This window comes from Carica papaya, chromosome 2 (assembly GCF_054855325.1).
Source record: "Carica papaya isolate Zhongbai chromosome 2, ASM5485532v1, whole genome shotgun sequence".
NCBI classification, from domain to species: Eukaryota; Viridiplantae; Streptophyta; class Magnoliopsida; order Brassicales; family Caricaceae; genus Carica; species Carica papaya.
Window position 1 is genome coordinate 14,023,085 of NC_142310.1, and position 14,525 is coordinate 14,037,609.

General features: G+C 37.4%; 2 protein-coding genes across 2 annotated transcripts; both read left to right on the forward strand.

Annotated features, from left to right (window-relative positions):
- Positions 1-5,452: 5,452 nt before the first annotated feature.
- On the forward strand, positions 5,453-14,078 carry LOC148268787 (uncharacterized). The gene is made up of 2 exons (XM_088213382.1): positions 5,453-5,591; positions 7,384-14,078. Exon 2 carries the CDS (start codon positions 9,172-9,174, stop codon positions 9,766-9,768), a length of 597 nt encoding a protein of 198 aa, XP_088069508.1. The 5' UTR covers positions 5,453-5,591; positions 7,384-9,171; the 3' UTR covers positions 9,769-14,078.
- Positions 5,473-7,341, forward strand: KCS4 (3-ketoacyl-CoA synthase 4). The gene has a single exon (XM_088213381.1). It carries the CDS (start codon positions 5,473-5,475, stop codon positions 7,024-7,026), a length of 1,554 nt encoding a protein of 517 aa, XP_088069507.1. The 3' UTR covers positions 7,027-7,341.
- Positions 14,079-14,525: the final 447 nt, after the last annotated feature.

Consider the following 14,525-nt stretch of genomic DNA (forward strand, 5'->3'; position numbering starts at 1 on the left):
ACCCTAAGGAGAATGACTGGGGCAAATAAATCTCTGCGCAAGGAGCTCAGAGAGCTGGTGTTCAAGTTCAACAAGTTCAATGCGACTCATATGATAAACATGCTTTGAGATAGGTTGTGTTTTTAGAAGCAAATCGATATAAAGTTCTATCTCCCTTGGGGGAGGTAGACCAGGTAGTTCCTCTTAAAAGACATCCGAAAAATTATAAACAGTAGAAATGGTGTATACGACAGGGTCAACATCCATATTTCTATTTATTCAGAAGTTAGAAACTAGCAAAATAAAATTCATAGAATTTTATTTCATTTTTTATGAACGTAAACTTACAATCTTACTTTCACAATTAATGATTGTCCTATATTTCTCTAACCAATCCATTCCTAAAATAATATTGAATCCGAAAAAAATCTAAGAGTATAAGATCTACTGATAATTTTGCTCATGAGCCTTTTATTTTACATTTTTTATACACATAATGAGCTTCTAAAAGACCTTAAAGGGAGTTTCTATTGCTAATACTTCATTTAAAGGTTCAAAACTAATATTTAACTTGCAAGCAGAAGAATAAAAAATAAAAGAGTGGATAGCATTTATACCAATAAGAGTTCAAACAGAAATGCCATGAATAGAAAACATACCCTCGATAACAATAAAAATAATGAGGGCATCGACTTCATCAAGGTGGTACACATGACTCTTGGCTATTGGTCTGGCCATGTTCTTCAGCCACTTGGGACACTCATTCACGAGGTGCTGAGTGCTTCTGCACTTATAGTAGACGTTGTTTAAATGCTGACATGACTGATCACCATACAAGCACCCACAATGCTGATATAGTTGGGTAGGTCAGGCATGGTGTCCAGTAGGTGGAGGCAAAGGAGGAGGAAAAGCAACTCGAGGTCATTTATTGAGATGGTTACTAACTAGTTCAGACAATCTTCTTATTAGTTGTTGGGGTTAGTGTTGCTGTTACTGGGTACGAACTCGGGCAATGCATTGGTGTTAGACTGAGATAAGATCTTCAGCCAATTGGGCATGTTCCAGCACCTTGACATACGAGATGGATCTTAGCATCGCAACTCGGTCATAGATATCAGCACGAATGCCCTTTAAAAACTTCCTAGCCTTACAACTCTCAAGAGTGACCATTACTGGAGCAAACCTAAATAGTTGGACAAAGGCTGCATACTGGGCAATCGTCAAATTTCTATAGTAAAGGTCCCAAATTTCCTCCTCTTTCTTTTTTCGAACATAAATAGGCAAGAAGTTCTCAAAAAATGCGTACATGAAAACCTCCTAAGAGATAGAGGTTGGTAATACTTCCTTTTTAAGCCTCCACCAATGTTCGGCTTTATCGGTTACCATGAAGGCTGCTAGGGGGACTTTTTGTTCCTCAGTTAGATCTAAGATAGAGAAAAACTTCTCTATCTGCAAGATCCAGGCTTCATCTACTAAAAAGTCGAGGCTCCTTCAAAGTGGGTGGGTTGAGTTTCATAAACTTCTCTATGTTGTGGGAGATAGATTTCTTGACTGGACGATAGTCAGGAGGGAGGAGGGTGTTAGCAATGGTTTACTTGGTTTTGGCCTACGGTTACGATTAGACCCTGGATGGCTCGGAAGAGCTCGGTAAACTTGGCCCTAGTAAGATGATCTTGGGCCTCAGGTCTCTCAGTTTGCTCTACAAAAGGTCTTTCTTGTGTCATTCTTATAAAAGAAAAAGAAGACACGAGTTGGTGGTCTAGTTTTGGAAAGAAGACATATCCTAAGTATTTTAGAGGTTTTTAACTATAGCCTCAATTGTAAAGGATTATTCTGTATAATTGCTCTGATATCATTTGCGACATCCCAAATACTAATTAAAATATAAGGGTGCTATATATAGAAACAGATACGAATGCATATATAAAAAATATATGTAGCGGAATAAATAATTACAATCATTTACAAAATAATAGTAGAGTTCTATACAATATTGAAACAGAAACAAAATTAATTACTAGTCTCTATAAAAGATAGACTCATCAGAGTACGGAACAAGTATGTACTCGTAACAGTTCATGGATTCACGGGATCCTTAAAGGCTTCAGGGGATATATCAACAATAAGTTCCTCACTATCTTTCTCATCTAGAAGGGGGCATGAAAAAAGGTGAGTTTTGCAAACTCAGTAAAAAAAACAGAATTTAAATAACATCACTAAGATTTCAAAAGTAAATTAAAAAATAAAGTATCATTATTACTCACCATCAAAAATGGCATTAGAGTTCATTTATTAATTATAAAAATAATTTATTTTATTTTTAAAAAATTAAATCCATCACATCATAGTCATATCATGTCAATTAAATAAATCATGCTGAAAATAGAGAAAAACAAACAAATTATGAGATGCCCTTTATTTCATTTATCCTTCGCGTGAAGTCATTTTAACTTTTATCTATTGAGGGCGATATGAATTTCCAACTACTTATGTGGAATGACCAATTCATTTTGTATTATATCAATTATTTGCGGCTTGCCAAACCAACAACACATTTATGACTTGTCAAACCATGACACAATCTAAGACCAGGGTCATCCCAACCACAGTGTTCCTACATGTAAACTATGGTCACGACTATACTTCGTCAAATGTGACCCCTACAATCATATCATGTTACCACTATCGTCAGAGGGTGCCCCATCATCTACAGGGAGCAGTCATCTCATGTCTTTTTTAGATCAGATAGGGGAGAAACAGAAATTTCTCAAAGATAAAAAGTCTAACGAGACATTTTATGAACTATACACATTTCTTGTGTTTAGATTTTAACATCATGCTTCGTTACTTCATCATTGTATAATATATTATACATCAATAATCATCACATGCAAATTAATCATTTTAGTTAAACATGCAAATAATCGATTTATATATGTTCACATAAACATGTATTAACATGTAATAATTTTATTTAAGCATATAAAAATTAAGCATGTAACCAATCAATTAAAATTTTGTTAGTTTAATCTAGAAATACTTCTTAGTATGTTAAAAGTAAATACAAAATTTCTTACCAAAACCTTGGAGTTTTTCTATATCTTTCTTTCCTTTATTTCTTCCCATTCTTTCTTTAGCTCACACAACCTCTCTCTAAAACTCTTTGGTAGATGGAAAATGAAGTGGGAGTGGTGAGGAAATAGTGAATAGAGGTCCCTATTTATAGAAAATAGAGACTGTTAGATTTACGCCAAGTAGTGAAATCTTATGAAGAGATAGGAAAATAAAAATGACTTGATGCGATGTGACGATTGACAAACGTGATTGACGGATAGACGATGTGATGACGATGATGTGACAGTGGTGTGAAAGTCAGAGGGACACCACCCAAACGACAGTGACACACCGCCCAAACGACGGCAACACGTCGCCCAACTGACAACACACGATGCTCAAGGGGGCGGCCCACACTGCCTGAGGTAGTGCGCGTTGCCCCAGCCTGCTGCACACTGCTTGAGGCAACACACGTTGCCCTAACCTGTCGCGCATGCAGGCCTTCGACGCACAGGCTACTGTGCGCAGGCCTATCGCTCGTAGGTCTATTGCGCACTGGCCTTTCGTATGCAAGCCTTCTGGGTGCAGGCCTATTGCGCGCAGGCCTAGACGCTCGTCCCGTGCTGGCCGCGTGCGCACATATGCGGGTGGCGTGCATGGCTCGCATGGTTAGGTGTCTTTCCGCGAGCATTTTTTGCTGGATTTTTCTGTCGTTTTCTCATTTGTTTTTCCCTTAAACCTTTTTAAGAAAATTTTTAAAAAATAAAGTCTTAATAAATAATAAATAATAAATAAAAATAAATTTTAATAATTATTTAAACTCAATAAATATGATAACTAAAAATATTAAATTTCATCCAAAAATTAAAGCATGAAAAAGTTTTAAAAAGTTCAAATGACCTTAGAGCTCGAATAAATAGGAATTCACAATACAGTTTAAATATTATAATTTTTGGGGTGTTACATTAAATAGTGAGAATTTATTTATAGATTAAATTTTGCATGTTAATTATATGTGTTGGTTTTGGATTTCATTGGTTGATCCTGGGTTTTTGCATTAAGATGTATAGATGATGTGATATGACAAGATTCATTGCATATATTGTTAAAACTATTGTATTTTAAACCATTATAACAAAGTAGGCGATTCTAGATGTGATGATTTGCTTCACATCAAATGTAAACCTGTAATTTTTCAGAATATGTTTTTTTTTTATTTATATATTTAATGCCCAAATCAGTATTTTTTTTGTCTACTAATCATTTTAGTTTGGAAACTATAAATAATATCTACCTACCTTATTTATTACATCTTTTCAAGAGAAAAATTTAAACTTTGAAGTTAAAGTTTTCTCATCACTCTTGAGCTCTAATTATTGAATTCCTTTGTGCTTCGTCTTGTAATATCACTTGAGATAGAGAAAAATTTGAAATCTTTTCTTGTCTTTTGAATATTGTAAAAAAAGATAAAGGAATCTTAAAAAAAGGATTAGTGTTTATGAAAAAAAAAAATTATGAGGTAAAGATAGACATTTTAAACTAGTATTTGCAAGAAGATTATTAGAAATGTAATGTGACTTTCAAGCTAGTGATTTGATAAGAGAATGGAGGCAAAGTCATTGACAGAACCTCCACAGATAGTGTTAGCACTCTTCTTCCCTTACTCTTCTTATATGTTCTTTTTCAAAGCATTGGAAATTAACATGTTCATTATCATCATTTTATTTCCTGAAATCATAAAAATTTTGGAAAATTAATTACTTCTCTTCTTGAGCTATCTTAGTCATTTGAACCAACATAATGAAAGTGACCCAACCCCAATTTGAGAAAAAAATATTATATTTAATTTTAACTAAAATTAAAAATATATATTTATATAATTGAATTGAATTTAATAATTTTTTATAAAATTCTAAATCCAAATTCTGCTTTGACTTAAATCTAATTTAAGAAAAAAATTATTTTTAAAAAACAAAAAAATGAATATAAATATTTTATCTTTAAAAAATAAAATCAAGACTAAATTTTATAAGAAAATAGTGAATAAATATAATAAATAATATTTTAGAATTTTAATATTATCATCAGTGGCTAGTTAACCCAAGTATTGTGGATTTGTTTTCCGGGTTGGGCGAGGTCTACAACAAGTAGAATGGCTCTCTGAACCAAACTGTAGGTTTTCAGGCGAGCTCTGGTTTTTAACCTGTGGGGTCTTTGTGATCTCTTTACAAGATATTGTCAGTCGCCTCCATACCCATGGTCAATGCGCATGTTCCTTCCATATCAACTCCATAAAACCTTGATTCTTCTCTTTTTCCTTTTCTGAAGGACATGTAAATGAACCAGCAAAACCTGCATTTCAAATCCCAGATTTCAATTATCTGATTGACTTTTCAAACGCTTCTGCCTCTATCTTTCCTACCTTCTCCTCCTCTCGCCATGGACCGAGCTGGAGAACCCCCAAATGCCTCCGTCGGCGCTGGTGGCGGCGGTTCGGTCGGCGTGCAGATCCAACATACCAGACGATTGCCGGATTTCCTTCAAAGCGTCAATCTCAAGTACGTGAAACTAGGTTACCACTACTTGATCTCTCATTTGTTGACTTTGTGTTTGTTACCTTTGATCGCAATTATCTCTGTTGAGGCTTCTCAAATGAATCTCGATGATCTATGGCAACTTTGGCTTCACCTGCAATACAATTTAGTAAGCATCATTACCTGCTCTGCTATATTAGTTTTTGGATTGACGGTTTACATCATGACCCGGCCTAGACCCGTTTACTTGGTTGATTATTCTTGTTATCGTGCCCCCGATCATCTCAAAGCCCCGTTTGATCGTTTTATGATGCACTCTTCACTCACCGGGGATTTCGATGAATCCTCCCTCGAGTTTCAGCGCAAGATTCTGGAGCGCTCGGGCCTTGGGGAGGAAACCTATGTGCCTGAAGCTATGCATTATATTCCTCCTCGCGCAAGTATGGCTGCAGCCAGGGAAGAGGCAGAGCAGGTCATGTTTGGCGCATTGGATAATCTTTTCATTAACACCAACATCAATCCAAAGGATATTGGTATTCTTGTTGTCAATTGTAGCTTGTTCAATCCTACACCCTCGCTGTCAGCGATGATAGTGAATAAGTACAAGTTGAGGGGTAATATTAGGAGTTTTAATTTAGGGGGGATGGGTTGTAGCGCTGGGGTTATAGCCATAGATCTTGCAAAGGATTTGTTACAAGTGCATAGGAACACTTATGCCGTTGTTGTGAGTACGGAGAACATTACTCAGAATTGGTATTTTGGGAATAGGAAATCCATGTTGATACCCAACTGCTTGTTCAGAGTTGGGGGTGCTGCGATTCTGCTTTCTAATAAAAATAAGGATAGGATGCGAGCCAAGTATAAACTTGTTCATGTTGTGAGAACCCATCGGGGGGCAGATGATAAGGCATTCCGATGTGTTTACCAGGAGCAGGATGAAACAGGCAAGACTGGTGTGGCACTATCAAAAGATTTAATGGCTATTGCTGGTGGTGCTCTTAAAACCAATATCACTACATTGGGTCCTCTTGTACTGCCAATTAGTGAGCAGCTTTTGTTCTTTGCAACTTTGATATTAAAAAAACTGTTAAATGCAAATATGAAGCCCTATATTCCAGATTTCAAGCTGGCATTTGATCATTTTTGCATTCATGCTGGTGGGAGGGCTGTGATTGATGAACTGGAGAAGAACCTGCAGCTGTTACCAGTGCATGTGGAGGCTTCTCGGATGACTCTCCATCGATTTGGGAATACTTCATCAAGCTCAATTTGGTATGAGCTAGCATACACTGAGGCCAAAGGTAGAATGTGCAGGGGCAACCGTGTCTGGCAGATTGCATTTGGAAGTGGTTTCAAATGCAACAGTGCAGTCTGGGAAGCACTGCGGAATGTTAAGCCATCTAAATTTAGCCCCTGGGAGGACTGCATTGACAAATATCCAGTGACGCTAAATTTCTAGCTCCAAAATAATTTGGTTGACTCTTCCATTAAGGTTTTAATTATCTGAGTGCATATCCATTTTGTTATTCTTTGCATGATTTTGTACTTCAATGAATCCGCTTTGTCAAAAATGTGGTCAACTGTGATACTTATTTGCTTCTTGCCTGTGTCTAGAGAAACTTTCTTTAGGGGCTAAAGATTTTGTATAATTTTTCATGGATTTAATTGCGGTGGAGCTGTCTAGATGTATTAGTTCATTTTATTTTTTTAAGTTCTTAAAACTGCCATTTAAAATCTTCAAATTAGCAATATAACAATGTTGCCTTTGACTTGATATCGTAGTTTCCTTTATAAACTAATATCTTTTCTGTTAAAGGTCAATTCTCCTTGATCAATTAGGGAAATTACTGATGTTGAAAACCCAAGCTAATCCACGTAAAGAAGGATAAACCGTGCAATGACAAGGATGGGCATAAACGATTTGTCTACATTCGTGTTCTCAATTCTGGTTTTTCTCTTTACCTTTCTCTTATTACAGTGAATTGCACATGTATCAGGGTTGAATGGGAATGCCTTGGTCAGTTTTGCTTTTTGTTTAATCATGTTATGTTGCCTTCCCTACTTGCATTTCTTTGGTCATATCAAGTTTAAGCTGCACGCAAACTAGAGATTTGGAAATGTGAAAAGCTTGTCCTAAGCTTTATAGTTCTCATGAAATTGAAGCATTAGTCTAAAACATTTTCATTATGTAAGGAAATCATCTACTTGTATAATGTGGTGTAACTTGGTTTTCAGTTGACTATTGAATGTTCAAAATGCTAGCAGAACATTAGATTGGAAATTATTCAATATCAGTGGATTGGTTTTGGTGGTGGCTAGTTATTATGTTTTAATTTGGTTTAAGGTAACTTCTCAAGGTACTTGATATTTGGATACAATTTCAATTTCATCTATTATTTCTTAAAAAAAAAAAAACAACTCAGTCATTTCATTGCTTTAACCTTACATTTAAAGAAAAAGAAAGTATAATAGATTTGTGTTGCAAAAATTTTTAGGGTAAAGCAATGATATCATTTAAAACCATAATTTTATTTTTTAAAGTGATTTACTATGATTTTTTAAATTATTTGATAGTCATGATATGTTAAATTATCATCCAACATAAGTTAAAAATTAGACTTAGCAATTATATTTCTTATACAATGACTATGTTGTGACTTCTAAAACTTGTGGATCTGGTTGCTAACCATGCTCAAACATAAGGACTTATGTGTTATTTACTCTTTGGTTCATGATTATAGCATTCATTTGTAGTTTATATATAAAAAAAAGTAGCATTCATCTGTAGTATTATATTAATTTTGGTGCAAGATAACTCCACACAGTAATATCATAACTATATTCATTCATTTATAGTATCATGTCATTTTCTGTACAAGACAAATCCTCATAAAAATATCCAGAACTATATTTAATATTTTAAGATATTGTACTAGAAAAATGTTTGCATAATAACTTGCTATTGATGTTGGCACAAAGCAATTTAAAAGACTTTACACTATTTTAGTAATTGAGGAGATTATGAGATCTCATAGCAGTTATGAGATTCGATATAATATGGGATTTCAAAGTAGTTCTAGAACTTGGCAATCTTATGATCTTCTTGAGAACTAGTCTTTTGAAACCAAATCAGTCTTAAAATCATAGTGTTGTCTAAGAATTGAATTTGCTTCTAGATCTTATTGTAACCTTAAGACCAAAAGATTGTTTTAAGTGCTCAAAATAGCCCTATTTAATTCTAACATCTAGCCAAAGCGCTACAATAAATTTTAATTGTCTCTCTCTCTCTCTCTCTCTCTCCTTCTCTTCCTAGTATTTTCGTTTTGAATATTCTCACTAGGTAGGTTGTCCTGGGACGATAGACCCCTGGCTGACCATGCCAGTGGGCCGACATAAATTTCTTGTTATTGAACACAAATCCTTTGATGTGGTGGAGGAGGGATGAGGGGTCCGTGTTTTTGAAAATGGAAGGGGATACTGAAAATCTATCTTCTACTAGACGGAAGATGTGTCCGGGCTCCTTAAATGTTTCAGGGAGTTTTGATGGGAGAAATCTGAGGGGGGATGGAGCCGTTATCGGAGGAGTAGTTGGAGGTCGTTATGGATGGCGCTGAATGGTAATCCTCGAGAAAAATTCCTGGTTCTCTCGGAAGGTCAAGATGGATCAAGTGGAAAAGCCAATACATTGTTCATTCCAGAAGGGGGAAAAACGACGGGTTGGTGGCAGTTTATGGAAGCTATGCATGAGGTTGCAGACGTGAAGTTAGTCCTGTCGGAATGGTTGAATGGAAAAAGTCGGCTGTTGGGAAATGAACATATGGTGGTGTTGATCCAAGTAACCGTTTTTTTCAAGTGCCTTGGTTGTTGTGTCGAGTGGGAGCTGTGTAGGGGAATGCAGAGCAAATCGTTTGTGGAAATGGTGAGAAGCCATGAGGTGGTCTCGAGTCAGGTAGGGCAGATGATTCGTCTGGGCCAGAGAATTTCGGGTCAGGGTTTTTCGAATTTCAAAAGTGGGGAGAGTACCGGTCACGTGCGAGGTGGGGAGCGGGAAGGTAAAAATGTTGGTGCTCGGGTTGGGCCAACAGAGGCTTCAAGAAAGAGATTCTTGTGGGCTGAGAAGGGAAAATGGGTTGACATCCTTGGGCCTAACAAGAGAACGGGTAAGAGAAGTGAAGAAAATCTGCCAGCCAAAAAAATTTAAACCCGGTTCGGCTAAGGGTATTTTGGGTAGCGGGGAGGCGGAAAAATCTCTTCCTAGATGCCCTATAGATGTGAGGGGGAAGGAAGAGGAGAAAAAACACAGTGTATTCGGAGGATTGGTGATGACCGGGAATCGGAAGAGAGGAAGAAGGAAGAAGAGGTAAAAGCTGGTGGGCGCGAGGTTGAGGGTCTCAGTTTGTTTTCTCTAGGGACCGAGGGGGCTGGAGGCGTTGGTGAGGGAGGGGGGGTCGACAGTTTCGAGACTTTGATGGGTGCAGAGGAGGTGGGTGGCGAACTGGTGTTAATGGAGGTTGGGTCTGCTGCGGAGGATGATGAGGAGGCCTTGGTGGTGATCCTCATTCGGATTGTCAACCAGAATGAGGGTCTGTTAGTAAGGGGTGATGAAGACTTGGCTTCTCACTACTTGGATTGGGTTCAGAATAATTTTGTTAAAGTGAGTAAGTTGTTTGGGATGAGATTTGAGGGTCTGGAATAGAGGGTGTTGAGTTTACTGGCTGAACTTGAAAGCAGATTTGTGGAAGCTAAATTGGAAAAGAAAAAAAAGGTAAGAGGAGTAGTACAAAAAAGGGGGAGGGGGGTAGCAGAGAATTGAAGAGGTTAGAATGGTCGTTGAATTATGAAGGCAAAAAAAACAGGAAGAGAGGGGAAGGGGAGTGTTCTGTTATATTAAATCAAGGATGATTGACAAAACCATTTCATGGAATGTGAGGGGGATAAATGAGAATAAAAAAGAGAGGGGTTATTAAAGGGTGTTTGAAGAGGTGGAAACCAGATATTGTTTGTCTTCTAGAAACTAAAATGGAGGAGATTAATAAGAAGGTGATTTACTCTTTGTGGAGAGATAAAAATGTGGAATGAGAGTCTGTACCAGCAAGGGGAACGACTGGTGGGATTCTGATTATGTGGGATAGTGTGAAATTTGTGTGCAGAGGCGTGGAGAGAGGTAAGGTGTCGCTGTCTTGTATGCTGGAAAAAAAAAAGAGGGTGAGAGTTGGGTTTTTCGGGTGTTTATTGAAGAGGAGATAAAGAGGAGAGGGAGTGTCTTTGGGAGGAGTTGACGTATTGTAAATTAAAGTGGGGTGGGAGATGGGTGATTGGGGGAGACTTTAATATGGTGTTACATGTGAGAGAAAGGTTGGGTATGAGCACAAATTTAGAGGAGATTGAGGAGTTTAGGAGGTGGTGAATAGATTAGAGTTTGTGGATCTTCCACTTGGGGGGGTCGATGGACTTGGTCAAATGGGAGGGAGAACCCGTCTTGGTCAAGAATTGACCGGTTTTAATCTCTAACAGTTTGTTATTGCAGCTTGCAGGTCTGAGTCAGAAATTATTGAGTCGGCCAATTTCTGATCACTTTCCGATTTTCCTTGTCCTTGATGGCATTATACGGGGGCCTACTCCTTTCAGATTAGACAACAAATGGTTGAGAGCTGAGAATTTTAAGGAAGTAGTGAAAAAATGTTGGTTGGAAACGGTGGTGGTGGGCACGAGTAGTTATGTGTTTACTTCTAAATTGAAGTCCCTGAAAAATGAAATTAAGAGATGTGCGAGGGTGGAGGAGAGTAGGCTGGATAGGATCTTGAAAGATAACCTTGTTGAGTTGGAGGAGTGTGATAGAAGGGAGATGGGGGGTTTGTTGGGGGAGAGTGGGAGGATGAGAAGGGAGCAGTTGAGGAAGGAAATAGTTGAGGTTTTGCATTTGGAGGCGATATTTTGGAGACAAAAGGCTAGGGAGAAATGGTTGAAAGAGGGGATAGAAACACCAGGTATTTCCATTGCATGGCAAATTCTCATATAAATAATAATTGTGGAAGAATTATGGTGTAATGGTGAGGTGGTTAGTGGCAATGATAACATGAGAAGAATGGTAAGTTTGTTTTTTCAACAACTTTACAAGGAAGAGGAGCAAAGGTGTCCTAATCTAGATAATCTGCAATTTAAGATGTTGTGTGATGAAAGTAGGGATCGATTAAAAGTGTCGTTCACTGAAGAGGAAATCAAAGGGTTTCTTGATGAGTGTAATGGGGATAAGGCGCTAGGCTTGGACGGTTTTAACATGAAATTTTACCAAGTATTTTGAGATGTAATAAACAAATGATGTGATTGCTGTGTTCAATGAGTTTCATAGTGTTGGATCCTTTGTGAACTCCATCAACTCTACTTTCTTGGTTCTTATCCCCAAGGTAATGGGTGCGAAAGATATAAACGCTTTTAGACCAATTAGCTTGGTGGGGAGCATATACAAACTGATTTCTAAAGTTCTTGCAAGGAGACTCTCTAAGGTGCTTGGTGAGGTTATTGGGGAAAATCAAAATGCGTTTGTGGAGGGTAGACAAATTCTTGGGTAGAAAAAAGAGGGTGTTGTGTGCAAGATCTATATGGAAAAGACATATGATCATGTTTGTTCGGATTTTGTGGACTACATGCTTAGAAGAATGGGTTTTGGGTGCAAATGGTGGACTTGGATCATGAAATGTATTTCTACTACTTCCTTTGCTGTCTTGGTTAATGGGGGCCCTTCAAAGTTCTTTAAAGCTTCTAGAGGTCTCCGCCAGGGTGATCCATTATCGCCATTACTTTTCCTCACTGTTATGGAGGCTTTTAGTAGACTTATGGAGAAGGCGGGGGAGTTAAAGCTATTAAATGGGGTGGCTGGTGGAAGGGGGGTGGATAGAGTCATGATTTCACATCTTTCTTTCGTGGATGATGCCTTTATTTTTTGTGAACCTTCTATCAATGCTATACTTCACTTGAGATGCATACTTCTTTATTTTCAAATGGTGTTTGGTCTCAAAATTAATATGAGAAAAATAGAGTTGGTTAGAATCGGTGATAGGAGGGATGAGGAGAGATTGGCGTTGGTGTTGGGTTGTAAGACTACGACTTTTCCTATTAAATATCTTGGTTTGCCTCTTGGGGCAAAATTTAAAGATGGAAAAATTTGGAAGTCTATTTTGGAGTGTTTTGAAAAAAAACTTGCGGGGTGAAAGAGAAATTTTGTTTCAAAAGGGGAAAGACTCATTTTGATTAAAAGTATGTTGGCTAATGTTCTGATGTATTTCCTCTCTATTTTAACCATCCTGGCTAGCATAGCAAAGAAGGTTGAAAACATTCAATGCAGATTTCTTTGGAGTGATGTGGAGGGAAATAGAAAATATCATCTATTAAGGTGGGAGGAGGTAAAGAAACCTTTGTGGGAGGGAGGGCTTGGTTTAAGGTCCATTACAGTACTCAATAGAGCTCTTCACGGAAAATGGTCATGGAGATACCTTATGGAGGAGGGGAGGTTGTGGAGGAGGGTTGTGCATGCAAGGTGGGGTGATTGGGAGAAGGAGAGGGGTCAAACCATTTGGGAGGAGTGTTTGGAAGAAAATCAAGGACGACAACAATGATTTCTTGGAGGGGTGGCAGCTTGGAAATGGTAAGGATATCAGTTTTTGGGAGGATGAATGGATGGGTAGTTTTAAACTTAAAGATCGGTACAAAAGAATTTTTGAGATTGCTAGTGATAAGGAGGCAAGGGTGAGGGACATGTACGAAAATATGGGGGATGGAAAGACTTGGATTGTGAAAATTACTAGGAGTCTAAAGGATTGGGAAATTAATGATTATTGCAACTTGCTGCTGGCTTTGGACAGTATGAAGGTGAAAGATGCTTGGGATAGGAGAGTTTGGAAGCCGGATGAGAAAAATGGTTTTTCGGTGAGATCGATGTGCACTCTTCTTGACAAATGTTGGAAATTCTATCAAATTAGCTCCCTTCAAATAGATCTGGAAATGTGGGATTCTTCCTAGGATGGCTTTTTTTACATGGGAAGCTGCTAATAAATGCATTCTGACTATTGATATGCTGAAAAGAAGAGGTAACTTCATGGTTAATAGATGCTATATGTGCAAATTCTATGAGGAGACCTGCAACCATCTACTTTTGTGGTGCCTAAAGACCTACAGCATTTGGTACAGTGTTTTGGAGATGCTGGGTTTAAGTTGGGTTGTGGCTGGAAGTGTGAGTAGAGAGTTGTGGGCGTGGATTGGGTATTGTAAGAAGAAAAGACATTTCTTCCTTATTCCACTAACTATTTTTTGGGTTGTGTGGAAGGAAAAAAACGCAAGAATTTTTGAGGGCATAGAGACTAATATTACAAAAATTAAAGATAGTAAATCTATACTTTTAATTCTATTTTATTAGGTTATGACATCAAAAATTAGAATGATTTTGAGTGGGTCATGGATCACGTAATAGAATTGTAATTTATACTTTATATATGAAAGGTACCCCCTTGCTACCTTTGTGAATAACATTTATCATGTGATATTTCAAAAAAAAGACCAGCTAAAGCACTCCCAGAACTTGGATGCTTGAAGAAGACCTTTAATGTTCTTGAAATTTAGAGTTTAACTAGGATCTTGATAAACCTTTAGGAGTCCGACATTACAAGTTTAAATTTATCATAAATTTGAGTTCAATCTTAAAACTTAGGAGCTTTCTTAAGACATAGGTATTAATTATCCTTAGTTGATTTTAAACTTTTTGCCTTAGTATTCTGAAGTTGTTTAATTCTAGGAACTCAGAAGTTTCTAGAGACCATAATATTGTCCTTAATTCCTTAATTAATTTATCTTTGTTTTATGTAAATAATAGAGAGTCACACCAATTAATTATTTTGTCCTTGGGCCAGTAAAACGGACAACAATAAATATTTTTGTATTATGTTTATAGTGTATGTTGATGGTGTA

Coding starts and splice junctions, on each gene's coding strand:
- LOC148268787 (XM_088213382.1), top strand. CDS start 9,172: ATGGCGCTGAATGGTAATCCTCGAGAAAAATTCCTGGTTCTCTCGGAA.
- KCS4 (XM_088213381.1), top strand. CDS start 5,473: ATGGACCGAGCTGGAGAACCCCCAAATGCCTCCGTCGGCGCTGGTGGC.